The 27,708-nt window shown below is 42.4% G+C and overlaps 1 protein-coding gene across 2 annotated transcripts in view; it reads right to left on the bottom strand.

Annotated features, from left to right (window-relative positions):
- Window positions 1-4,812: 4,812 nt before the first annotated feature.
- nufip1 (nuclear FMR1 interacting protein 1) overlaps window positions 4,813-27,708 on the bottom strand; it is a 36,381-nt gene continuing 13,485 nt past the window's right edge. For both annotated transcript variants that reach the window (XM_068040188.1, XM_068040189.1), the window contains exons 4-10: window positions 20,366-20,428; window positions 20,117-20,193; window positions 15,246-15,338; window positions 13,778-14,022; window positions 9,767-9,907; window positions 6,879-7,117; window positions 4,813-5,371 (exon numbers count right to left, since the gene is read on the bottom strand). In XM_068040188.1, coding sequence (XP_067896289.1) covers window positions 4,982-5,371; window positions 6,879-7,117; window positions 9,767-9,907; window positions 13,778-14,022; window positions 15,246-15,338; window positions 20,117-20,193; window positions 20,366-20,428 — 1,248 coding nt within the window. In that variant the 3' untranslated portion in view covers window positions 4,813-4,981. The remainder of the gene's footprint in view (window positions 5,372-6,878; window positions 7,118-9,766; window positions 9,908-13,777; window positions 14,023-15,245; window positions 15,339-20,116; window positions 20,194-20,365; window positions 20,429-27,708) is intronic.

Genomic DNA, 27,708 nt, shown 5'->3' with positions numbered 1-27,708 from the left:
AGATTCTGGAGCAAGGGAGTTGCAAGGACCTGTAGAAGTAGCAGTCACACTGCTTGGCAGTACATGGGGTATAGCAATGCAATGTCAAACATCATTTTAAAAAGTGCTCGAGGGTATGTTGAAAGCCCTCACTGATCCGTAAGCTTGTTTGGAATACATTTAAATGCTTGGAGAGTACAGATACTCCTATCCACATGATCTAAACATTGACCTGGATTTTGTGGTCAGCGGCAAAGCAGTGGCATTTTCCGCTGACCGCACTGAGAAATACAAATAAACCTAGTTGGTTGGCTGCAATGAGAACTTCAACTTCTTGCTGCAGCATGGCCCAATGAGAGGATCAGTGAGGCCGAGCAGCGAGGCACATTCCTGGAGAAGCTATGCCCCCTAATGACATGCCCCCTCTGAGGTAAGTCTTCAGCTCAAAGGCAAGTGAGTATCTTAAACACTTTAAAACACTTTTCAAAGCTTTTATAAACTCTTAAAACTTTTAAACACTTTACCAAACTTTGAACAGAACTTTTCAGCTCGACTCACAATTTATTTTCTCCCTGGTGTCTGTAGTTTTACCAGCTCAGTTTAATTACATTTCTTTTTGCCTATGAGACTTTATATAAAAATTATTTTGCATATTACTACTTATATGAAATTTTTGCATTATTTAATTTTAATCCCTTTTACCTCCTATGCCTTTTATCTGAACTTCATCCCAAGTATCCCTTACAGTTTTCCCAAAGAGTTTAAACTCTCTGCCTCCCTCCTTCTTCCGATCTCTCACCCCATTCCCCACGGTGCAGCTGATTGAATTGTGGGAACTTGTAGATGACAAGCAGCCGGACAAGGCTCCTAGCCCCAGAAGCAGCAGTTCAGGCTTGGTGAGGACCACCACCATGAGGATCAGCTCCAGGACCTGACCATTGAACGTCCAGAGCTGCGGCAAGGCCACCAGACACAACCTGCGGTTGCTGCTGTTAGACCAGGAGCTGAGACTGACCGAAAGACTAGGGGAAGGACACAACTTCAGTTCCTGCACCCAGATTCAGTCCAGCAATGTATTTGCTGCTCACAATGTGGTCTGCTCTATATTCGGGAGACCAAACGCAGATTGGGTGATCGCTTTGCGGAACACCTCCATTCAGTCCACAAGCTTGACTTGAGCTATCGGTCACATCATTTCAATTCCCCACCTTGCTCTCACGCAGACCCCTCTGTCCTCAGCCTACTGCAGCGTTCTAATGAAGCTTGGGAACACCTCATCTTTCAATTAGGCACTTTACAGCCTTCCCAACCCAACGACCAGTTCAAAAATTTCAGACTGTAACCTCTGCCCCCATTTTGTTTCCTTTTCCTTTGCAGGTTTTGGTTTTACTTTCGCTTTTAGACGGCAGCGTTTTTTCCATTTACGCCTGCTCTAGGCACTTCTTTTATTCTCCTTTGGCCCTGAACACTTTTGTCATTTAATCTCTCTTCTCTTCCACCCTATCACAGACATCCCCTTTATTGCCCTCACCCACTCCCATTTCACCTGCTTTAAACCTATTACATTTCTAATTTTTCCCAGTTCTGTTGAAAGGTTATTCACCTGAAACATTAACTCTATTTCTCTCTCCACAGATGCTGCCAGATCTGCTGTGTATTTCCAGCACTTTCTATCTTTGTTTCAGATTTCCAGCATCCGCAGCATTCCGCTCTTGTATTAATGAAAGAATGGTGATATACATCCAAGTCAGGATGGTGTACGACTTGAAAAGTAATATCGAAACGACGATAATCCCATGATACTGTTGCTCTTGTCTTTTTGGTAGGTAGTGATCACAAGGGTGGGAGATACTGCCCAAAGGACCCTTGGTGAATTGCTGTAGTGCATCCTGTAGATAATACAAACTCCAGCTACAACACAGGCAGTGAATGCTGTATTTAGGATGGTAATCCAGTACGAGCTTTTGTATCTCCTACCCAACCTATCACCACCCTGCCCCCCCAAAAAAAAAATCTGGCTATACAAGAGATTACCTTTCAATTACCACTCCATCAGCTTTGCTCAAATCAATAGAAACAGACTGCAGTTGGATGGTAGAAGGCAGTACTCTGGATATACTTGAACATAAATTTATGGGGTGCTGCAATTTTCTACGCTGATAAGCCAAGTACAGGAAAAGTCTGAAATGTTCTCGAGAATACAGCAAGATAGAACAGAAAAGTGTGGGTTGGGGGGCCGGGGAGAGAAAGAGTGGCGAGAATAGTTCTTAGCATTGAACAGATGACCCAAAAGACGTTTACTCAAACCATTTCTGATAATGATCTCCATTTAGCCAAGACCTAATAAATCATTAAAATAATCCAGCTGACATCAGGGAATTCAGTTTTTGGCATCAGAGACAGTAGAACTTCTGTGTCTTTATACAATTGTATTAAAAGTAAACCCAGCATCTTGAGCTTTTATGCTCTAATCAAGCTTGTGAAGAGCTCAGCAAAACATGTGAAATGAGACAATGATGACTTGATACATCTTCCTCCTACAATGTGTGACATACAAGAAGCCATTACCTTCACAGGTGTGCTGTAAACTGTCAGACTGATTTCTGTAGCTTTATAGAAACACAAAACGATTTGTAACGAGTGTTGAGTAACACTTCATACTGTCACTCATATAATCAGCTCTACCCAAATTACTTTCAAAAAGGTGCAAGATCTTGAATCAAGATTTGAATCAATAACAGGCTCTTAGAGACAAGCAAAACACGTTTAGCACGCTTATTGGGCTTGCATTTTGTCATCTTCCTGCTGTGTAGTATTCCATCCCCACCCCAATCCCCAGCACTCCTGTTAATATTACACTGACTGTTTTGTCTTTACAGTAATAATGAGTATATCACTAGTTTACAACAGCTGCCAATGCAGTTTTCGTGTAGGAGGCAAGGGTTGTGTGCATTTTGAGAAAGCAGCAGCAACTCTCAGCATTATAATTTCCGTTTGAAAAATCGTTGAAGAGCTGCACATAGGATGTCACTATTACTAGTAATAGCTGACAGCTGGGTCCCAAGATATAAAACACTGGTCAAATTCAAAGCAGGTGATATTATGCACTGAAATTACTTAACTGGAATTAATCCAATGGTAAAAATATGCACCAGGAATTTCTTTGGGGATTCTCACAAAAGGCCAGAGTAAATTCAGCAGGATTCCCAGCTTGTTTTCATGTATAAACATGACATAAATGGAAAATAAGGACATTCCACTTTTTTTATATTCCTTCATTGGATGTGGGCATCACTGGCAAAGCCAGTATTTGTTGCCCATCCCTAATTACCCTTGAACTGAGTGGCTTCTCAGCCATTTCAGAGGGCAGTTAAGGGCCAACCACATTGCTGTGGGTCTGGAGTCACATGTCAGCCAGACCAGGTAAGGACAGCAGATTTCCTTCCCGAAAGGACATTAGTGAACCAGATGGGTTTTTTTTACGACCATCAATGATAGTAATGGTGCAATTACTGAGACTAGCTTTCAATTCCAGATTTTCTTTCAATTGATTAAATTTGAATTCCACCAGTTGCGGTGGTGGGATTTGAATCCATGCCCCCAGGGCATTAGCCAGGGCCTCTAGATTACTAGCCTAGTGACATCACCACTGCGTCACCATCTCCCCAAAGTCTCAACTGCTCCTCACGACCTCTCCAATCCACATCAGACACAGATCCTAATCATTGCTACTCAAGCTTCATGGCCTATCCAGAAATCAACAACTGATTGTGTTTTGTACCCAGTATCTCTGGATCTTTCAGCATTTAGTTATATAGACTATTGACTAATGACTGTCTTTAGCCAAAATTACAGACAGAAACAGGGCACGTTTCCCTCTCAAGCTCATCAATGCTGCAGCACTTGGGTGAGTTCTACCCCAGAGTCTAAGCACTTAGGTGGTGTCGTTAACCCTTCGTGGACTGCTGGAGAACACAGTAAAACCATTAGAACAAATTTCTACTGTTGAATAAATCAGCAGGCCACATTCACTTGACTCCCCACGATGAATGCTCCTTCCCACAGTTTCGCATCAACACTGCTCCTGCAGAGTTGGGAAAGTCACAGACCTTTACTTGGTTGGGTGTGGGGGTGGGAAACACCTGCAAATTCTAATGTAGAAATATCAGATGATGTGAGCTGATGGGAACCTAACCTCTGAACCATCCAACCAGGACACAGCCCATAGCAAACAGACAAAAGGAAACAAAGCCTGTACACTTGTCCCACACCAATTCGGGAGGATGTACTTCAGCTGTAGCGTGGAAAGGAAGCTTTTAATGTACAGAACCAAATTCTGGCACAGCTCACACTTTCTCATCAGCTTCATTTAAATTATTATAAATTGGTAAGTACAGGAAGTGGGTGGTAGTGGGGGTGCTGGAGGTTACGGAGCTCTCCAGTGCATTGAGTTTGCATGGGGTGAAGGTCTATTACTCTTAACATCTCTGGTATATAATTCTAACAGTGCTCCCTCAACCACCCCACAACTCTTAATAGACTAATCACTTTGTGGGGGCAGGGTGAGGGGGGGGGGGGGGGAAAGCTACTCTCCTCAGGACATCATTCTGTAGAACAGCTCACAGGAATAGAGGGGATCAGGATCATTTTGACACTAAAAAGTGTTTATGGTGAGTTTTAAACGGTCACAAAATGAGCAATTAATGTAAGAAGTGTGGGATCCAGGTCAAAATATAAATTTATGTCTGGCAAGCAAATGGCAACTCCTTACTTCTATAAAACATGCCGTATAATTTAAGACGTGGCAAATAACAGTTTGAAAGTCCTGAAATCTTTTGGTAGCAAAAATCTAACCAGTTTTATTTATTAGAAGTAAATCTCTCTCATTCCTTTAAAATATCAAAGGAAACAAAGCAAGTCTACACAGAGCTGTACAAATTCATCAGGTCTCTGTCAAGAGTCTTCTTCCCATCCCCGAGTAAAGCGTCCGTGTTCTGCTCAATCATCTTTCTTCGCACACAGTTTCTGGTATCTCCCAAATTTCATCATCCACAACAGACAATGTAACCAATGCTGCCTGAGGCACCCGTGTTGCAGATGCCGATTTTGTATTTTCTGGGGATATCATGGGGTCTTTGCCAATCCCTTCAGTTTTAGGGTTCTCATCAGCGTGCACCTTGAGTTTGTGGTCGTGTGTCTCGAGTCTGTGCGTTTCGTTACATTCTGTAGTTTTGTGGGCACACGCTGCCCCTGCACATGAAGTCGTTGGCAAGATGGGGCTCACGGTCATCCCGTTTATCTTTGGTTCCAGGCCCCAAAACTTGTTTTCTATGATGTACCGAACACACTGCAAGATTACATTCCTTTCGTGGCGTATGTCACGGGCCAGCAACTGCAACACAGGAAACAGAAAAGATTGCAAAAAATGGTAGCACTATATTAGGAGGGGTTGTATCAGGAGGCACTTCACCAGAAAGATCCCATTGTAAAATTCAAACCTGATAAAAGGTCAGAAAAGTGATAAATCTTCAATTTGCTAAAGTCTTCTGGCCTATGGTACTTCTCTCTAACTGCTTGCTGACACGCCAATGTGTGTTGTTTTAGGGAATTTTGTTTCTTCCCCCATTTTAACATTTAAGGATGACTGATCATTGTGAAAGATATTATTGGAGAAGAGAACACATCACCACTTTTGGCACCCATCATCAATCATTGTGAAGCAAAGCAGGATGCAAAGTAAAGCTCACTCATTTCTGCCCCCACAACATATGAAGCTAACTTCATACTGCACTAGTGTCAATTTTTCCAGCTAGCTATTCTTGTTGCTGTCTGAGTAAGTTGATAAATTGTAGGTAACTGCCAAATTATAGACAGCTTTGTACTGTAGACTTATACCCACTGGGTTGAGGTTGCCATAGCTCATTTGACTTGGGATCATGACACTCATCTATCAGTCTCAGGTGGATGCAGAACCAATCCCTATAGAGGAATGAAATACATTTTAACCCATTGTACCATCCAGTCCCATAAGAAATCTTGTTTTGAAGGTTTCAAAAAGTATGAAATGTTTTCTAGGCAATAAGATTAGCTCCAAATGCTCTAGCCAACATTATAGACGTCGGTTTCAAAAAACATTTCTAAATGTGCATCTCTATTAATCTCCCCTTCCCAGCCTCATCCAATACTTCACTCTCAGACATGGTCCAAATTAAATAAATACGTTCATATTTTTGAATACAAGCCTCCAGGAAGAAATAATGTCCCAAACTCTCCACGTCCACAGGTAAAGCCACTCAGTGATGGCCAAAGACATGGAACAGTTTTAGGAGAGCAGATTGGTACACGTATCTGAACACACTCTTCATTAGTATGAGTACCAACTCAGCAGCAAGCCGTTTAACCTTTCCTCAATTAGAGGATTCCGACTGGAAATCTCTTGCATGCATCATCGGGCCTCCTGCAACCAATGTTCTTTCTAGCTTACTGGCCACCCTTAAACAGCTAATAAAAAGGGACTTCCTCAAGGTTGTTTAAAGGCTAGTAATAAACCAACAGCTCAAGGGACGGTACTGAAATAACAGATCAAGAACTTTGATCCCAGTCTGTAGCGAGCTAGTTGACCTCAGTAAAGGCGGCAGTAAAGGCTACACAACTGGCCTCTGGGTTGGAGGTGGGGAGAAAAGTCAGCCATACCAGAGGGAGAGAAAAGGGGAATGGAAAAATTCTGCAACAACAAATTACATGACAGTACTTTTACAGCATATTTATACATAATTTATATGCTGTTTTACTATTTTAGTCGTGAATTACTCTGAATGCCTTTATACAATGGAGAACATACAAGGTATATGAAACATAACACAAAGCAGTACGGTATAAATACAAAACAAGGCTCTCACCATTTCAAGCAGGGTTGGCCGACGTTTTGATAGCTGCTGGAAAGATCTCCTTGCTTGTGTGCCACGACCTCTTCCTCTGCCTTTTCTTTGACCCCTGGGTCTGAATTGGCTGTGTGATTCTGAGTCCACAATACTGCTTGAACATCCTTTAATTTCCTGCTCATTTGAACTTCTTGGTGCAGATCCCAGTAACACTCTGTTTTCTTCTAGAGCTTTGACAGCAGTCTGGAGGGGGATTTCTAACAGAAATATTGCAAATGTAGATATTTCACTGCTCCAATGGAAGAATTACTACGGTACCATTAATAAGAATGCCAACAAACTGGATAATAACTGTAGGTCTAACAAATTCTTATCTCATTACACTCCAAGTTGCATTTTGACCGTATAAAGAACAGCATCAATTTTATTGGCATCTTAGATTGAGTAAATCTGAATACTCTCAATACTGAGAAGCTGAGAATAACAAGTGTTATGAACACTGGACTTAGTAGTATGATTATGTTTTATAAAATGGAACTGGAACAGACATGCCACCTCAGGCCACATCTGCCCAGAAACAAGCCAGTGGTCTTAGTTACCATGCAAACAAGGAACCCAGATCAAAAATCCTTTTGGAAAGCAGAGTGCAAGGTTGTAACTCTAAAATAAAAGCAAAATACTGTGGATGCTGGAAATCTGAAATAAAAACAAAGTGCTGGAAATACTCAGCAGGCCTGGCTGCATCTGTGGAAGGAGAAACAGAGTTAATGTTTCAGGTCGATGACCTTTCATCATAACAGTTCTGATGAAAGGTCAACCACCCAGGAACATAGAAGTAGGCCATTCAGCCCGTCGCCTACTCCGCCATTCAATTAGATCATGGCTGATCATCTACCTCAATGCTAGTTTCCCTCACTATCCCCAAATCCCTTGATGTCATTAGTATCCAGATATCTAACGATTTCCGTCTTGAACATGTTCAATGATTGAGCTTCCGCAGTCCTCTGTGGTAGAGAATTCCAAAGATTCACCACCCTCTGAGTGAAGAAATTCCTCCTCATCTCAGTCTTAAATTGCCTACCGACCCCTTACTCAAAGACTATGTCCCTGGTTCTTGACTCACCAGCTAGAAACGTTAACTCTGTTTCTCTCTCCACAAATGCTGCCAGACCCACTGAGTATTTCCGGCATTTTCTGTTTTATTATACAAGGTTGAAACACCTGACGGACAAGGGGTTCGCTCTCCCAGACACTCAGCTTGTAAACAGGGAATCAGAGACTCTCACGTGAAAATTCAAGTTGCAATTGCTAACACCTGGAAACAAAGAAAGGCCCAGGTGGTTTCGCTGTGGCCAGACTTGTGGACTCTGCATACTGTAAAAGGCAAATGACTATTGACTTTTGATTCTGGATAAACCCAACAGGATTTCCTAATTCGGACAGGCTGTAAGGAAGAAAGGAAGAGACGAGGACCAGCAGTGGCAGCCTCAGAAAAGACAGAGAAAACAACTGCGCTCCGAACACCGATACAGCGAAAAGCTGCTAAGATTTGAAACCAGCTCAAAGGCTCGAGATTTGCGGAGGAAAAAAGACCAATGGAGTCACCAGAGATTGCCTTATTCACAGAAGTCCAGGTCGAAAGTGCTCGGAGGAAATGAGCAAAGAGGACACGTGGGAAACGTGGGTTTCTGTCGGGTGCTCCAGCTTCCTCCCACAGCCAAAGACTTGCAGGTTGATAAGTAAATTGGCCATTGTAAATTGCCCCTAGTGTAGGAAGGTGGTAGGAGAATGGCGAGGATGTGAAAGGGAATATGGGATTAATGTAGGATTAGTATAAATAGGTGGTTGTTGGTCGGCACAGACTCGGTGGGCCGAAGGGCCTGTTTCAGTGCAGTATCTCTCTATGACTATGACATTGGCTTTGTTAAGGACACTGGGAGATTCAACCCATTGCAACAGGGGAGGCGTCTGGGACTTTTAACTGCAAGGATATCACTTCGATGAGGTCACTGTGTAACGTATAAATGTGGTGTAGGGTTTTCAAGTGCTTCAATAAGTTAAGGGGAAAAACCTTTCTCTGTAATTTAGTATATTTGCTACTTACAAAGTACTGTTTAATAGCTATAGTAAAAGTTTGAAAACATGAAATTGTGTTGTGTACTTCTTTAGATTGGTCTGGGGAGTTCACATCCCTGGTTTTAAAGTTAACAGTTTCAACTGAGGTCGTAACACAAAGGCCACAGCTTGACAATTGCTGTACTCAAACCCAGAAGGATTCAAGTATCCAATGCAGTCTTTAGTTAAACCAACTTTGGCACCAATGTACCATATTTCTCTATCCACCAGGCCTCAATCAACCTTCAGTGAGGTCTTTTCTGTATTTAAACTGATCATGACGACATATGTACTGTGGAACCTCAACGACTATCCAGCAAGGAGCTTAGTTTCAGACAAGAATCAAATAACATGAGGCAGCTGCAGGCAATTCTACAGAAGCAGATATAGCTTCATTGTAACAATTTGACACCATTTAATACCTCACAAAAGCCAGAACTTGAATCCCATGTTTAGAGGGAAATGTCCTCAGCCAAGAGCTGCCCATATGAAGCTTGCGGTTTATCAAAAGCAAAGAACTAAAGTAATAGTTCTAGGCAAGAGCAAGAATAATAACTTCCATATATAACCACCAGGTTTTCATCAGCCAGGGCTAGATCCAGAGCCAGGTCATAGAGGTGAAAGAACACTGTGTTAATCTAGTCTGGCACTATGATTATGGAGTTAGGTTGTTAAAAAAAAAATGAAACCTACATTGTTCCATCTACACTTAAATCTTACAATTAATTTAATGTGATGATAGATCTTAAAAAATTAATAGCTGGAATTTTCCTCAAAAGGAAAATATTTACCCTCTGGCCCCTGGTCGTTCTCACTGTCTGATGAGCTGCTGTAATTGGTCATCAGTGAGCTCAGCCCTGATGTTATCTGCTTTGGTGCAACGATGATTTCTGCATGTTCAGCATCAGCTCGGCCCTCGTCCTTGTCAGACTCTGCAAGCCAAACACAACCTTTCATCACTTTCACATTTCAGTTAAAATCCAATACTAGATAGACAGTTCCCCCAACAGGGGATTGTGCAAGCTGGCAGCCATTGGACTGTACATAATTATTCCAGTCAGTCAATCTGGCAAAGAACTCTTTCAAAAATAATTCCTCACAACATGATTCAACTCTAAGACCCTTCCTTGGTGGTTTGATACGTTCCCTTTTCCACACACACTCCCTACAATAAATGCTTAGCAGAGATGATTTGAAAACGGTGTTGGGTTTTGGCCACTGGGACCGGACAGATTGCCTGGACTGTCATGGTTCCTCCAGCCAGAGAGCTGAATCACATCATATTTTAAGCTCCAACAATACTGCTGACTTGGTGAATGGCCAGCAAATTCCATCTTTGAATGCTGGTCCATTGTGAGTTCAATCATCTTGGGCAGTATCCCAGTGGAGGTTCCACAACTGACCTCAGCATCCCTGGGACTCCCAAAGAATGGTCAGGGTTGTCTTTATCTAGTCCCATCTGCACTAAAGTGCAAACACAATGGGAGGCGACAGGACCCAACCCATCTACAATCCTGCCTCCCCCACCCTCCACTCACTGTCTAGGGGTACAAGTTTGGAATGGGCATTCGAGCAAGGTAACAAAAGGCTCCTGGCACCAGGGGAACTAGGGCCCAAACAAGTCAACATCTTTAAGAGAAGATGGCGAGAGAATGAATTTTCCAGGACTGCATAATTGCACACGAGCCATTGTTTTCAACATAAAACCTATTAATAATTAATAATTAATCAGAAGGTTTGAGCAATTTAGTGAAAAATAATGGTTTGCAGGAATGCCATCTGACCCAACAGACATCAGTCAGTGAAAAAAATGACAATGAATTAGCTTAAAAAGAGGAAAAACTAGGTTCCATGTAGAATTGCATAGAAATCACAGCACAGGAACAACTGGCCTATGCCACATGAGACTCAACCCCCTCAGCAGCAACACAAAAAAACAAATTGCAGACACTGGAAATACCCTGGATGAGGGTAAAGCCGTGGATGTGGTCTATATGGATTTCAGTAAGGCGTTTGATAAAGTTCCCCACGGTAGGCTATTGCAGAAAATACAGAAGTATGGGATTGAAGGTGATTTAGTGCTTTGGATCAGAAATTGGCTAGCTGAAAGAAGACAGAGGGTGGTGGTTGATGGTAAATGTTCATCCTGGAGTATAGTTTCTAGTGGTGTACCACAAGGATCTGTTTTGGGGCCACTGCTGTTTGTCATTTTTATAAATGACCTGGATGAGGGCGTAGAAGGGTGGGTTAGTAAATTTGCGGATGACACGAAGGTCGGTGGAGTTGTGGATAGTGCCGAAGGATGTTGTAGGTTACAGTGGGACATAGATAGGCTGCAGAGCTGGGCTGAGAGATGGCAAATGGAGTTTAATGCGGAAAAGTGTGAGGTGATTCACTTCGGAAGGAGTAACAGGATTGCAGAATACTGGGCTAATGGGAAGATTCTTGGTAGTGTAGATGAGCAGAGAGATCTTGGCGTCCAGGTACATAAATCCCTGAAAGTTGCCACCCAGGTTAATAGGGCTGTTAAGGCGGCATATGGTGTGTTAGCTTTTATTAGTAGGGGGATCGAGTTTCGGAGCCACGAGGTCATGCTGCAGCTGTACAGAACTCTGGTGCAGCCGCACCTGGAGTATTGCGTGCAGTTCTGGTCACCGCATTATAGGAAGGATGTGGAAGCTTTGGAAAAGGTGCAGAGGAGATTTACTAGGATGTTGCCTGGTATGGAGGGAAGGTCTTACGAGGAAAGGCTGAGGGACTTGAGGTTGTTTTCGTTAGAGAGAAGGAGGAGAAGAGGTGACTTAATAGAGACATATAAGATAATCAGAGGGTTGGACAGGGTGGATAGTGAGAGCCTTTTTCCTCGGATGGTGATGGCAAACACGAGGGGACATAGCTTTAAGTTGAGGGGTGATAGATATAGGACAGATGTCAGAGGTAGTTTCTTTACACAGAGAGTAGTAGGGGCGTGGAACGCCCTGCCTGCAACAGTAGTAGACTCGCCAACTTTAAGGGCATTTAAGTGGTCATTGGATAGACATATGGATGAAAATGGAATAGTGTAGGTCAGATGGTTTCACAGGTCGGCGCAACATCGAGGGCCGAAGGGCCTGTACTGTGCTGCAATGTTCTATGTTGCATGTCAGTCAGCATCTGCGAACAGAAAATACAGGTTCATGTTTCAGGTGTTGTACTCATCATTAGAGTTCTGATAAAGGTTACACCACCTGAATCACTAATCCCCACAGGTGCTTGAGTGATCTGATGACATATTTCTAACATTTATATTTTTTTTAAAATTCCCGTCACGTATAAAGTGTTCAACGGGAAGGAATTCTCAGCTAGAAGTACAAAAGGAATGACAATTCCCTGCAGAAAAAAAAAACAAAAAAGGCTAAACTGCAAACTCATTCACAGTTGGGATGCCAAGGCTTCTCTGTAGGAGGCCTGATGAAAATGCAGAAACACTGGCAAACATCCTGGACTCCTCAGCCACCAGCTGACATTCCATTCAGATCACATCTTGCCACTGGTTCCTTTGTCAGGGCTGACAGCGGAGTATTTTTATTTTAAATGTAAAATCTCATTCCTGTACAAACTCTCGGTTAATATAAAACACCAAATATGGTGTTGGGCAGCGTTATATGCCGTTACACTAGAGAACCACTTTAAATTCATGCCCTCAGGATATCCCAAACTGCTTCACTTTTGAAACAAAAGGATTAATGTCATTATGGCAGCAAACACAACAGCCAATTTGCAAACAGTGAGGTCCCACAAACAGCAAGTGAGATGAATACCCAGACAATCTGTCGTGCTGCTGTTGGCTGGCAGATGAACAATGCTGTTGTCACCTTCAACCTCCAAACTATTGCAATCCTCTCCTGAGCAGCTTACCATCCTTCACAGTCTGTAAACTTCAGCTCTTCCAATATTCTGCTGCCGTACCCTATCCCATACCTCATCCATCACCCCTATCCTTACGGACCTACATTGTGCAGAGCTCTTTTTTTAAAAACCACCTTTCGCCTCCTGGCAAAATTCACATATTTGCTCTCCATTAAATCTGTATTCTGATAGCAACTGAGGACAGACCAGGCCATGCACTTCTCCATAGTTCCATTAATGTCACTGCACAGAGCAGAAGAGAAGTTCCTTGCTGGCTTTTCTCTCTTTCCCACAGTAGAAAGAAGTTTAGTCCAGCATCCTGACAGCCAGCCAGAGGGGTGAGCAATGGCTGAATGTCAGTCGAGGCTGTGATTTGAACCCAAGTCCAACTGAATGACAGTATTGAAATAAAAAAAAAAATCGAGTGAGAACCAGCTGGGTGCCTTGTAGCTGATGACTTTGTTGAGGCACTGAGGCAAACACGGACAGTGAGGTGACTGATGCACAAAGCATGTTACATATGGATAATTTAATTACTAGCTTTGAAATTAACGTATTCTAATTGGACAAGATGCAGCTGCTAAAATTAGGCAGGTCAGAAAAAGAGCACATATCCGAAGATCTTCAAATGATACCATTTGAAGAGCAGCATGGGCATTCTCCCAGTGTCCTGGCCAATATTTATCCCTCAACCAATGTTATTTATCTCTGTCATTTGTGTGAGTTTGCTGTGCTTAAATTAGCTGGAGTGTCCCTTATAGCAAGCACAATTCAAAAATGTTAACCATTTCGGAATGTCGTGAGGGTTGTGTTAGGCACTATATAAATACAATTATTTTTTTTTCTTGTGTTTCATCCTGAAAGTGTCTTACAATAATAGTAGATAAAGACATTCAGAAGTTTCAAACTCATACCTGCATCACTTTGTGCCAGTATGCTGAGAGGGTCTATATCTTTTCCACAAGCTTGGTTTTGCTCCTTGTTTTCTGGTAGTTTACTGCATGCCCCATTGGGCTGTGTGGGACCAGGCTGCGTGCTTGCATTTTGTTCTTCTTGTGCACCATTCAACGTTCCATCGAAGTGACCTCCATATTCTTTTTTAAACTTTCTGCAGGAATTTCCTCTGATATGAGGGCTCTTCCATTTTCCCTTCATTTTACTGGAAAGAAAGGGTTACTAAGAATGACCTATCACTGCCCTGTAATCCATAATTCAACATCAAAAAAACCACACGAGTCTACAGCTGGGAATATAGGATAGGGCTAGCTTGCCAAATAATGCCAACACATTTAAATCACTGTGGTTTTATATGTGGGGATGAAAGGGAAAAAAATGGAACTTCTCATGACATTTTATTGCAATCAAAAGGCTCACTCAAGAAATAAAAAACTGTACTTACACATCACTTGTAAAAATGCTTTTTTAGCATATAGATACCAAGAAATACCTGCAAGAGAACTCCACCCTAGCTGCACAGCATGCATTTAGAAAAAATAAAGTCCTCCCCCAACCCTCTTGGAATGATCTCCTATCTGCCAAATACAATATTACTAATACAAACAGCACCTTCACGTTACATGCCATCACTGGACATATATTGCCATTCCTTAATCATCACTGGCCAAAATCCTGGAATTCTCTCCCTAACATCACTGTGGGAGCCTCTTCACCATATAGACTGCAACGGTTCAAGGCAGTGGCTCATCACCACCATCCCAAGGGCAACTAGGGATGGACAACAAAACGCCAGCCTTGCCAGCGACAACCACATCCCGAGAATGAATTAAAATTGATACTAAAATATACACTGATTTACTTAAAATAAGTTCGTCTGTGTAATACTGTGACTGGCACTTTTTAATTGGATTATCGAATGAAGTTATCCGATGGGCCTCAGTAACTGATTTTAACCAGAACAGTGGGGTTGCAGCAATGGACAAACATGAGCTGTTTCACTGCAGTACTACATAGGATATAATACAACAGCCACTAGCATCTATAAACTCAAGTACAATGGAACACTAGATGGGTCTTGACATTATGTGCACTAGAAATGTAACTACAAAATTCTAATGTAATTCTACTTGTACTTTGGAAAAATTGCATAGAATATAGCAACTGAGGTTCCGTAATTAAGTCTTAAAGTTATGGAGTGGGGTAAAAACCCAACAGCCAAGGGTCATGCTCCTGATCACTCCAAAGTTAGTGCATTGGCATCAAATCAGACAATTCAGGCACATTGTGATGGCTGCCTTGGTCCAACAGCCTGGTCACACTCACCACCAAGGCTCAAACATTAACAGCTATTTGTGCGAACCCCAAGGATTTTCCATGCACAGAGAGACACTGAGGAAGGAGAAAAAGCACAGAATGGACACTTACCCAAATTGTTGTGTATGCAGCACCTCTCCTCGTTCTTCTTTCTCTTGACCCATTTTCCTCTTTCTTGCTACATTTTCCAAAGTTGGAAAGTTCCTGAATGATAAAAATAAAACAATGCTTGCCCTTCAACAATCCATTTAAATACATCTAGAATTTCAGCCTTTCAACTTGTTTCACTGCAGCTCCACAATCACATCGCAGTTGATATGAACTAAACATTCAAGTACAGCTAGTGCCAAAATTTAAGAAGCTATTCCATTTTATTTCTGAGATGTCCTAATCACGAAGCTGGAACTGCACCAGACTAGCATAACACACCACGTCTATTTCCCCAGTTGAAATGCCCACTATCTACATCAACTCGATACAGACAGACACCTGAACTAAGAAACCTTCAGCTGAAATCCTGGGAGATCATCAGTCAAGGTCATGCTGATCTGAAATGAATGCAATCCATGCAGATGTTGTACCTGTGGATCAGTTGGTCACCTTCATCTGAGTCTAATGGTTGTTGGTTCAAGTCCCATTCCAGAGACTTGAGCACCAAGTCCAGAGTGACATTTCCAGTACAGTAAAGGAGGAGTGTTGTATTGTCAGAAGCAGTGTTGTATTGTCAGAAGCAGTGTCTTTTGGTTACGATGTTAAACCGAGGCCCTGTGTGCTCTCTCGCATGGATGTTAAAGATCCCATGGCACTATTTTGAAGAAAAGCAGGGGAGGTCTCCTCGGTGTCCTGGCCGATATTTATCCCTCAACCTACATCTAAAAACAGACTATCTGGTCATTATTGCATTGCTTTTTGTGGGACCTTGGTGCGTGCAAACTGGCAGCCACTTTTGATTACAATTCAAAAGGTACTTAATTGGTTGTGAATTGCTTTGGGGTATCGTGAGGTTATCGCAGGTGCTATCTAAATGCAAGTCTTTTTATCAAGAGGACTATTGAAAATCAAGATTTTCATATCTCACCTATTTAACAGTAGCTATGGAATAAAATAGTGCTGGAAATGCACAACAGATCAATCAGCTTCTGTAAATGTAAAGGACAGGTTGCGATGTCTCAGGATCAGAATTAAGGAAGATTCTGAGATACACCTTTAAATTTACTGACTTGTACCTTTTGACTGCCAGCTGCTGGAAACTTGTCCCTCGCAAACCACACTGGCCTTTTCACAAAGTTAGGTACAAATGATAGAACCCATTCAACCTAGCCAATTCACCTTTTAGAAGAAAAATGCAATTTTCTCCCTCCAGCACTGCCTGTTGATTTGACTCTTAGTTTGGTGGGGTTGGGGGGGGGGGGTGGGGAGGGGCGGGGGGGGGGGTTGGTGGTGGTGGTGGGGTGCCTACTTTGCATTCTTCTCTGCAACACTTCTTTAGTTGGGTGTCTCCCCAAACTCAAACTGGACATTCTACATAGGCTTACAGGGTAGATGGATTACTCCAATCCCACTCTCGCAGTTTACGCCTACTAAAGTATAACTACTTACATAGCAGCTCATGGGCATCGTAAATCAGCCTGAGAGACTAAAAGCAGCTTTGTATAATGGGTTCAAAACCAAATCATACACTGTAGAGGAAACTAGTCGAGTGCACAGTGGACCAGGGCACAGATTGCAACAAGCCACAGCGCAGAACTGTGGTTTTAAAAAATGTCAGTAGCCCTTTCTTAAACAAGTCTTTTTCTGCTCGCCTTTCTGAAAAGGCACATACAGTACCTCTTGAAAGGGCCACGTGGATCAGACTAAGAACCAAAGACAAAGGGATCCCATTTTCCAATTACAGTAAAGGCTCAATTTGTACAACAATGCAACATACACAACAATTATTACTTTATTATCTAATAATGAATATTTGAGGGAGGTCAGTTAAAGCTTGAAAGTGCCACTCATATGAACAGTACTTCTTTAAATAATTTGACATCATGGGAGGACATCCTTGATGGTTTGGTGGGGCTATTCATTAACAATGACCAGTAAAGATCATAACAGTCAATGGTCCAATTCCTGACCTACAGGGGGTTAATTGATCCGCAAGCTAGCACTACAATTGATTTCAAAGTCACCAGGTTGGAAGCGGGAAGGAAATCAGGAAGGGCTTCCCTCTCCCGATCATGATAGTGACTCTGGCTAGAAGCTGTGCACATAAATATTAAATGAGAACAGGTTCATTCTTCGCAGTAATACCTCCTCCATTGCCAAATAGCCTGTTGACTTGCAGCACTTAGACTGATATATGAAGAATAATGTTTGGGGCAAGATACTAGAGCTAGTGGTATAACTTAAAAGAGGTGATTGAGGAATTGGCAAAGATAGGGGAATATTACATGTATACAGAGCATGAGACCTACTACTGAGGTGGGCCTGGATTATGCCAGTGCACATATATAATCTGAATCATTCGGAAATAAAGACATTACATTTCGGAATGAATCAAGCCTCCGAATGCCAAAATAAATGCATGGATTCAACAACTTTTGGAGCCACATGTAGCACAGGGCAAAACTCTTTGCACCAGAAGTACACTGGGTGTAAATAGTCTGGCAGCTGGGCGAACTATCCAAGTTCATGTGAAGAAACACGAAACAGCATTTGGCACAATTCAGAAAGCGAGAGTTTGAAACTGATTCCACTGTACTAGAATTAGAGTTGCAGCATGGCGTGGTTATTCAGTCCATCGTGCCTGTACTAGCACTCGTTCAATTGTAGTTGTCAAGTCTAATTTCATTTCCCTGCCCCTCCTTTCATATTTTTACATTTCAAATACTTACCCAATTTCCTTTTATTACGCAGTTTGGTTTCTTGCCTCTTGTGGTAAAGCATCCCACATTCTAATTATTCTCTCTGTGAAAAGAATTCTTCTATTTCCCCCACTTCCAGCCTGTAAGAAGCATACTCTCTACCACAAAACATAAAGCTTGCAGTCATACATGGCCTGGTCTCCTACCAGGTTCATGTTTGACGCAAGATCATTGGAGAGTTTCCTGGAGAATTTTACACATACCGATCCACCTGACAAAATTTATCCTTTAGAGTTTTCACATAGTTTGTGGTATGATGTTATTTTTCAATAGGAAGTAACAGAACAAAACACTTCACAACAAGATGGGTTGTCATCAGGAATTACATTGATGGAAGAATTCAGACAATTTGACAAGTACCATTCCCTTCCAAGCATGTAAATTAATTGATGACTTCCAGTTACAGATAATTTTCAGGGAAGCAATTAGCTCAGGCACATGACAGTAGCTTTCCAGAGTGGTAGCTTTAACAAGCAAAGACAAGAAACAAACTGGAAACAGGTCTGTGATACTTTGCTATAATAAATAAAAACAGAAACTGCTGGAAATACTCAAGGTTTCAGCGAGGAACACAAAGACATAGTTCCATGCACATTGCTTTTTGCTATGTCCTCCAAAATTGAACTGCTTTTTAAACAGAGATCTGCAGTTTATCGGTAATCTGCAAGCTCCCTCAAGTGCTGCTCAAGTGTAATATCAAAACCAATTAAAGCCAAAACAGACACTTCAGCATGAATTGAGGGCACACACACTTCCAAAGCACAAAATGCAAAAACAATGCAGACTTTCAGAAGTGGCTCAGTTGGTAGCACTCTTGTCTCGGAGCCAGGTGGTCAGGTTTCAAGCACCGCTTCAAGTTATGTTAAGCTTTGCTGATACTGCAGTACGATACTGATATAGTGCTATATGGTAAGGGATGCTACCTTTGGCAGATGATGCTAAACTGATACCCTCCCTGCCGATTCCACCGGACATTAAAGATTCTATGGGACTATTCAAAGGAGGAGAAGGGAGTTCTCCAGGTGGCCTGGCTAACATTCCTTCTTCAACCAACACCACGAAAACAGATTACCCGGTATTTATTTTCTACTTGTGGGATTTTGACATGCACAAATTGACTAACAACTTCAAAATCACCTTATTGTGGTTGAAGCACATTGGGATGGCTTGAGGATGCAATAAGGTACTGTAAAAATACAAGCTGTAACAGAACCAAAATAATTATAAACTGGGCACTGGCCTTTAGTGCAATGTAAGTACTAAGTTGTGAGCTGGAGACATGATCAGGCATTTTACAAACACAAGACCTTTATTTCTTTTGCAGATTGAAATTTTTAAAGAGTCAGGATTTAATGGAAGATCTGACTGTCACATTACACTGCATCACGAGGCTGTGGTTTTCCTCCCTGACCTTTGGTCGAGCCAGGCAGCCTAGTAGGACCCGAGATAGAACTCAGAGGTTACTGCAAAATTTCAAATAAGCCAGACTCTAGAACATGCGCTGCCTGAGAGTGTGGTGGAGGCAAATTCAATCGTGGCCTTTAAAAGAGAAAAAGTTTGCAGGGCTAAGGGGGAAAACATGGGTGAGTGAGACTAGGTGAGTTGCGCTTGCAGAGAGCTGGCATGGACATGATAGGCTGAATGGCCTCTTTCTGTGCTGTAATCATTCTATGAGCATCCACCAGTACACAGCTATGGGTAAGCAAAGAACCTGTGTTGTCACCAAGTCCTCGGGATTCACTGCTCCTCCAAACTTAGCTCTCTTGTTCCTTCTGAGTTACAAATATCCTGCTTGCACATTCCTCTTCCTGCCTACATCCCATTTAGCTCAAGTCTCCTACTCAAACAGATTCTTTTCTATAACTGTGGAACGCCTCACTTCACTCAGTCTTTCCAACCTCTCACTATCAGCAGACTTAAAACCCAAACTTGACGCTATACAAACAACTTTTTGTCAGGTCTGTTCCTTCACTGATGTTATTCATGAAGAAAGCCTTGCCTACTGCACAGGATGAAGTGCACCATAACTCCGACTATTTTCAAATGCACAAAGTCATACAAATAAAAGCTCACCTCTTTCTCTCCTCACACCACTTGGTGATTTCCTCTGGAGTATCTAGCTTAATTCTTTTTGCTCCTGGCCCATGTGCCTGTTTACAAATAACAAAGGAGCAAACAAAGATTAGACGACATTTCATTAGATATCCAATTCACTCTCGCAAAACAATGTAACAGATTGAAAGATTCCAAAATTTAGCATGTTAAACCATTTAAATCATTTTAATCCTTTACATAATTCAATAGATTAAGTACAACACTTACATTTCTCCAGTGAATCTGAACCAGCTTCTCATGGGCACTGAAATTGCAGCCCTTCACTTTACACTGCCAGGAAGAGACAGAACAATTTGGGTTAATTATAAATTGTACTACCTCATCAAATTTTATTGGCATCCACCAAACATTGTGCCACCAGTGACCTCAGTACAAAAACCACAAATTGGATTCACTTTCCTTTTCATTTAGTAAAACTGATCCTTTTCCCCTTTTTTTATTGTACATTTACTGTTGTTAAAGCAACCGTGAAACAAAACGCTGCATTGATAAAACTTCCGACCCGCCCCCAGTGAGAACCATTTCACTCAATGTCACCTGGGTGAGAGTTTCCTTTGTTTGTTATTTACAGTGCATTCTTTATACATGCATTTTTGATCTGGCTACAATTAGCAAAAAGTGGAAACCTTCACCTTATGGAACTAGAGGGAAAAAACACTCCAGTTCAATATGTGGCTGTTTCCAGCACAAAACCGCACAAATCCACAGGTCAGCACAGAGGAGAATGCACCTCACAGATTTAGAAAAAGTCTGACTGCATATTAACTAGAAGGTGGTGTGCTTTACCAAAGAGGTTGTTGAGACAGCAGCAACAACAATTTAAGGGGGAATTGGATAAATATTTGAAAAAGGAGTATTTAAAAGGATATAGGGAAAGGAAATCAAGGTAGATAGCTCCAGTTGAAGAGCTGGCACAAGTGCAATGGAGCCGAATTAACTCCTTAGTTACTTTTAAAACATTGTTCATTAAAGTTCAACACAGGAATGAGTCAGTCTAAATGTTGCAATTTGTATTTGCACAATACAGTCAGATTCAGACCAAGATTATGTTTGAATAAATGTCAGAAATGTGTCAATTTAAAATTCAGCTGATATTTGCATTTCAATATCTAAGTGCGGCAGAGATGTAACATTGTACCAAGAAGCAATCTTGCTAGGTTTAAAAAAGATGATGCCCTGTAACTTGAAACATTTTTTAAAAATCTATTAATCTGATACTATGCATACAATGTTTCCAATCTTTGTCTCATTTCATTCAATATATATGTCCAACAGCAGTGTCAGCCTCGGCACTGTGGTAGCACTCTTGTCTCTGGGTCAAGTGGTCATGAGCTCAAATCCTACTCCACAGACTTGAGCACATGATCTAGACTCCCTAGCACTGAGAAAGAAAGCACTGCATTGTCTAAATCGCTATCTTTTAGGTGAGAATTTAAACCTTAGGTGGATGAAAAAGAACTCATGACACTATTCACATAAGAGCAGGGGAGTTCTCCAGGCGTCCTGGCAAATATTTATCCTCCAACCAACATCACTAAAACAGATTTCCTGGTCATTTATCTCATTACTGTTTGAGAAACCTTGCTGTGCACGAATTGGCTGCTGCATTTCCCTACATTACGACAGTGACTAGACGTCAAAAGTACTTCACTGACAGTTAATAGCTTTAGGGCATCCTGCAGTCATGGAAGTTGCCATGTAAATACAAGTCTTTTCTTTCTGTAAAGGGGATTTCTCTAACAACAGTCTTAATTTCTTCTGCTGTTTCAGCAACTCTGTAACCTTCGTCGTAAACCCAACTCACCTCTAAAAGTTGTCACAAATTTTCAGTTGAGAACATCCCAAGTGACATTACTACCCTTTAATTGTTTCATTTCCAATATGTTTTTGGAGGTTAACCAATCCATAGAAGAGCTGTGAGGGCCGTATTAATAAAACAAATTCTTTAACTTGAGCACCCCTTCAGACTGCTGCTGGATACAATGACACAGGAACAGTTTACCTGCTCACCCACAGAGCCTAGAAATTGGCAACAGGAGGGAAATGATGTATATTTTTTTCAACAAGCAGCTCTCATTTTCAAATCTTGTATATGTACAAATTTAATACTCATATGTAGCATTACAATGTTCCCTATTGAAACACATTCTAATATCCATGCTAGCTTACAGAAATATTTGGATAACTTCCAGGCTGCAGTTGACAAGCAACAGATTCGACTTATTATACAGACACTAATTGGAAAATTTCCAGTTAATGTACAGGTATATCATTCACACATAGCAGCTGGACTATTTGCTGTTAATATACAGTCATATTATTCACAGACAGCAGCTGCAGTACAGCTGGTTAATGTAGATATATTATTCACACACTCTGATGATTCAAATGCCTTCAACACACTGCTCCTGGGTGCTACCTGGTGAGCTAAAGAGCATATTGTAAGGAGCCACTGGAATCTTTAAGAGGGACAGAACACACACATCCCAAATGCGGATTTAAGGGAGAGTGCTTTTTGAATCTGTTCTTATACCTGGGACGGGAGCACTCTGCACACCTACTACGCTGTCACAATATCATTTCCCAATGATTACTGATAAACAATATCCTTCTTCCACGGTACATCTCAGCCCCAGGTCATTGCTGCAGCAGTTCCTCAGAGAGTGCGCCAAGCCCAACTTTCTTCAGCTGCTCATCAATGATCTCTCTCCAGCATAAGGTCAGAGGCGTGGCTGTTCATTATTCATTAGTGCTCAGTTCCATTCATAATACCTGTATGCAGCAAGACCTGGACACCATGCACCTAAATGCCAAGCAATGATCATGTCCTAAATTATAACAGTGACTACACTTCAAAAGTACTTCATTGGCTGTAAAGACCTTTGAGACATCCGGTGGTCATGAAAGGTGCAATATAAATACAAGTCTTTCTTTTTTCCCCTAACATCCATGTCAATGGCATTACCATCACCATTCAACATTCTGGGGGTCTCCAATGGCCAGCAACTCAACTGAACCAGCCGCACAAATGCTGTGGCTACTATAGCAGCTCAGAGACTGGTTATTCCGCCACATGTAGCTCATCTCATGACTGCCCAAAGCCTCTCCACCACCTCCAAGGCACAAGTTAGGAGTGCAATGGAATTTTCTTGGATGGGTGCATCTGCAACAACATTCAAGAAGCTCGACACAATACAGGATTAAGCACCTCATCCAATAGCCTAAACAAGCATTTCATCCAACACCCAGACACCGTGACTGCAAATTTCATTGGCAGCACCTCCCAAACCCACAACCTCCGTCACCTAGAAGGGCAAGGGCAGCAGATGCCTGGGAACACCAACCCCTCCAAATGCAACAGCAAGTCACACACCACCCTGCCTTGAACATATATTGCCTTTCCATCATTGTCTCTGGATAAAATTCCTGGATCTCCCTCCTAACAGTATTTTGAATGTACCTTTACCAAATGAACTGGTGGTTCAGGAAGGCAGCTCAACACTACCTTCTCAAGGTCAATTAGGGATGGAGAAGAATTGCAGCATTGCTAATGACACCCACATCCTGTAAACATCAGTTTACAAAAGGATGCATTTACACAACGCAACTTTTTAATATAGCACCTTTAATGTAGCAAAACGTCCTAGGGCACTTCACAGGAGCGTCATCAGACAAAATCTGACAAGTGATAGGAGGAGATATTAGGACAGGCAGCCAAAAGCTTGGTTAAAAAGGTAAGTTTTAAGGAGCATCTTAAAGGCAGAGAGAGAGAGAGGTAGAGGGACGGAGAGGTTTAGGGAGGGAATTCCAGAGTTTCGGGCCCAGAAAGCTGTCAACGGTTGGGGAAGGGCAAGGCCATAGATGAATCTGAACACAAGGATGAGAATTTTAAAGTCAAGGCACTGCCAGATCAAGAGCCAATGTAGGTCATGGAGCACAGGGGTGATGGGTGAATAGGACATTGTGGGAGTTAGGATAGGGGCTGCATAGTTTTGGATGTGCTTAAGTTTATGAAGGTTGAATAATGGGGGTCAAGCCAGGAGAGTATTGGAATAGTCAAGTGTAGAGGTAACAAAAGAATGAATGAGCCAGATGCAGATAGGCAATATAAACGGATGTGCAAGTAGGCGGTCTTGATGATGGAGAGCATATGGGGTTGGAAACTCAACTCAGGATCAAATAGGATGTTGAGACTGCGAACAATCCAGTTCAGCCTCAGACAACGGCCCAGTGAATGGGATGGATTTGGTATCTAGAGAATGGAGTTTGCGGCAGGGACAGAGAAAAAAGCCTTCGGTCTTCCCAATATTGAAATAGAGGAAATTTCTGCTCACCCAATAGTGGATGTCGAACAAGCACCACCATAATTTGTAGCATCTACAGTCGCCCCAGTACCAGTGTGTACTACAAATGCAACAACATTTTGCATTTGTATAGCATCTTTAATGGCATTTAAAATACAGCCTGAAAGCCTGTGTTAAGTGGCGTAACACTCTTTGGAAGAGAAAGGATTCACACTCTGCGTCACTCTGAACTTAGGTCAGGCCTTCACATTGGATTCAATTTAGCCCCAGTGTAAAGCTGAAACTGCTGCATAGTGACAGCAATTCAGACAATGCATCAATCCCTCAGTACTGAACTGAGCAGCAAAATTCTTGTTGTAGTACAAGACTTTTGTACTGGGATCCACAATGAACAAGTAGCAAAAGCCAAACAGAGGTCACTGTAAACTGTAGTTATACTGCCAATTTCAGTTTCTGCTCTGTTTAGCAAGGCAGCTTCCTACCATGACACCTGGCAGACTTGTTTAAAGCAGAAGCAATTTTTCAAGCAATGTCTACAACATTACAGTACCAAGTAGCAGCTTATATTTTGTAGTACAGGTGGATACAGGGCTGGATTTTACAGCAACCCCCCCACAACATCAGGGGTCTTTGGCCGGCGGGGGAGGTAGAAAATGCCTCCAGCAGAGGCCTGCCATGGGCCTCAACGCTGGGAAGGGCCGGCCCAATATTGCTGGCAGCGGCGAGACCTTCTGGCAGCTGCCCCCCCACCCCCCAACAACGCAACAGGAGCCAAATCAACATATTTTTAAAAATGTAAATTAGCGAATTAATTACTTACCTGGTCCTGGTGGCTGCACTCTCCCGCCTTCGGATCTTGGTCCGGAGATCCGAGGCGGAACCCTGGTGGGGAGCGGGTAAGTTTCTCTGTGCAGGGGCAGGGGTGGGGGAGCGGTATCATAATTTAATTGGTCTAGGGGATCGTGGGAAGGGGGTAAAGTTTCAAGTTTATGAATTTTGGGGGTGGGGAGGGGAAGGTCAGGAGCACAAGGTAACTGTTTTGGGGAGGGGGGGGGAAAAGAGGGCAAGTGATGAATTTTATGGTTATTGGGGGGGGGGGGGAAATCACTTTATTTAATTTTTTTAAGTCAGCATTTCTTTAAATATTGTAAATGCAGTGTAAGGCTTGAAGCTCTTTAAAAATGGCATCAGCGCCTGTGCAGTGCTACCTGACACCATTTCCAGGGACAGACCGTCCACCCCCGCCACATCATTGGGGCGGGGGGGGGGGGGAAGGTCCCCGCCCCGGCCATTTAAATGAGCCGCCGTGCTGAATATCCACGATGTGCAGTCCGCATGGGTGGACCACCATTTTTGAAGCTCGCTGCCAAGATCAGTGGTGAGCTTGTAGAATCCAGCCCACTGTATCCAGCTTGTATCTGAAAGCATACTGTTTATGGAAATAGAGTTTTGCATAGAATTTACAGCACAGAAACAGGCCATTCGGCCCAACTAGTCCATGCCAGTGCTTATGCTCCACAAGAGCCTCCCCCCACCCCATCAGCATAATGTCCTATTCCATTCTCCCTCATGGTTTTGATTTACTTTGCACATCATCTCAGTGCTCAGTGTTACTGACCTGTCGATTCCAAGATGTCTAACTAGAAGGTTCTACTGTACCAAAACGTCAGAAAAGATATACAAGAAAACACATTTTATAAGTGAGGAAGATTCATCACCAGGACTAGTAAGTAAGCAATAGTCAAACTACAAACTGTTAAGAGTACAACTGGCTGAGATTATACTCGAAAGTGAATAAATCTGATAGCTTCTTTTAACCTGTGCCCGGCAGAACAGCAACTATGTGGTTGGTTCAACAATGTTATGACTAGCACTAAAGGGGCAGGAATCTCACATTCATCTTCAGATGCAAGGTCTCATGTTCTGATTTCCACACAGACAAATTAAGAAAAAATATTGAGTCTGTAATCTCCGTGCAGCTGGAAGAATGGGAGGACCAAGGTCAGGGACTAATCCACAACCCATTCCACATGGCAACCAGTGCCACACAGTGAGATCACCAGGGTCAGGGCAGCCTCATTTACAGAGCTGGAGGGGATGTAAAGCAATGTAAAAGGAAGCATGCAAGTGTTAGCTGCATCAAGTAACTTCATCCTCAAAAGCATTACCACCTGTGCTACCCTCTCAAAATTGAAAAAGCACTTTCTCAAAATACAATTTAATTGATTGGAAACTCACAGCTCAACATATTGATACATACAATTCTCCAGCTCTTCGCATGAGCACATTTTTCATCCGCAAGTAAAATCAATTGATTGAAACAAGTACCCTAGTCAACGTTTCACCTGTGTGCCGAGCTGGAGCTGGAATCCAGTTTTCTGGATTTCGCTCCTCTTTCGAAAACCACTGCATTTACACGAGACAGTTCCATAAACCATTGCAAAAATATCTGGCCAGCAGCAGCCTCGCTGCCTTCTCCCACTAAGCAGTCTATTAACCCACTGCAGCCTTTTGTCCCTTCATATGTCCTCCAAAATATATTACTGTAACATTCTGGTGTAGCTTATGTCACTCTCAATTACAGGCAAATTTATTCTAACAAAATGAGTATTGACACCACCGTCAGCCAAATCAGTTGGAGGCAGGTTGGCGGGTTGGGAATTATAGCAGGACTCACAGCAAAGAGTCTATTTTACAGCAAACAAAGGCTTTTTACTCAGCAATCAGAATCTACTTAAACAGTCTCCAGCAGTACAGCAAAAAAAACTCATTTCCAAAATTACAGCCAGGTTTGCTGAAAAAAAATGAGGATTATTCCTCCTGTAAAATGCAGTGAGTGGAAGAGAGCTGCATAACACAAATAAATGATGGGGGATTACCCACTCAGCTCCATTCTGGCCAGGTCTTGTGGTATCACTCAGCCCTCGAGCCTGCTCTGCCATTCAATACGATCATGGCTGATCTGCCTCAACTTCACTTTCCCGCCCACTCCCCATATCCCTCGACTCCCTGCGAGATCAACCATCTGTCTACCCTAATCTTGAACATATTCAGTGATGGAACATTCACAACCCTCTGAATGAAGAAATATCTCATCTCAGTCCCAAATGATTGATCCCAAGACTGTATTGCCGTGTTCCAGATTCCCCAGCCAGGGGAAACAACCTCTCAAGCCCCTTCAGAATCTTGTACGTTTCAATGAGATCACCAAGCCTTATTTGTACCTGGGCAAATTTAAGCTACCAC

Source organism: Heterodontus francisci, chromosome 10 (genome assembly GCF_036365525.1).
Source record: "Heterodontus francisci isolate sHetFra1 chromosome 10, sHetFra1.hap1, whole genome shotgun sequence".
Lineage (NCBI taxonomy): Eukaryota > Metazoa > Chordata > Chondrichthyes > Heterodontiformes > Heterodontidae > Heterodontus > Heterodontus francisci.
The sequence above is the reverse complement of the archived record's forward strand: the minus strand, read 5'-3'. Positions and strand labels throughout refer to the sequence as shown.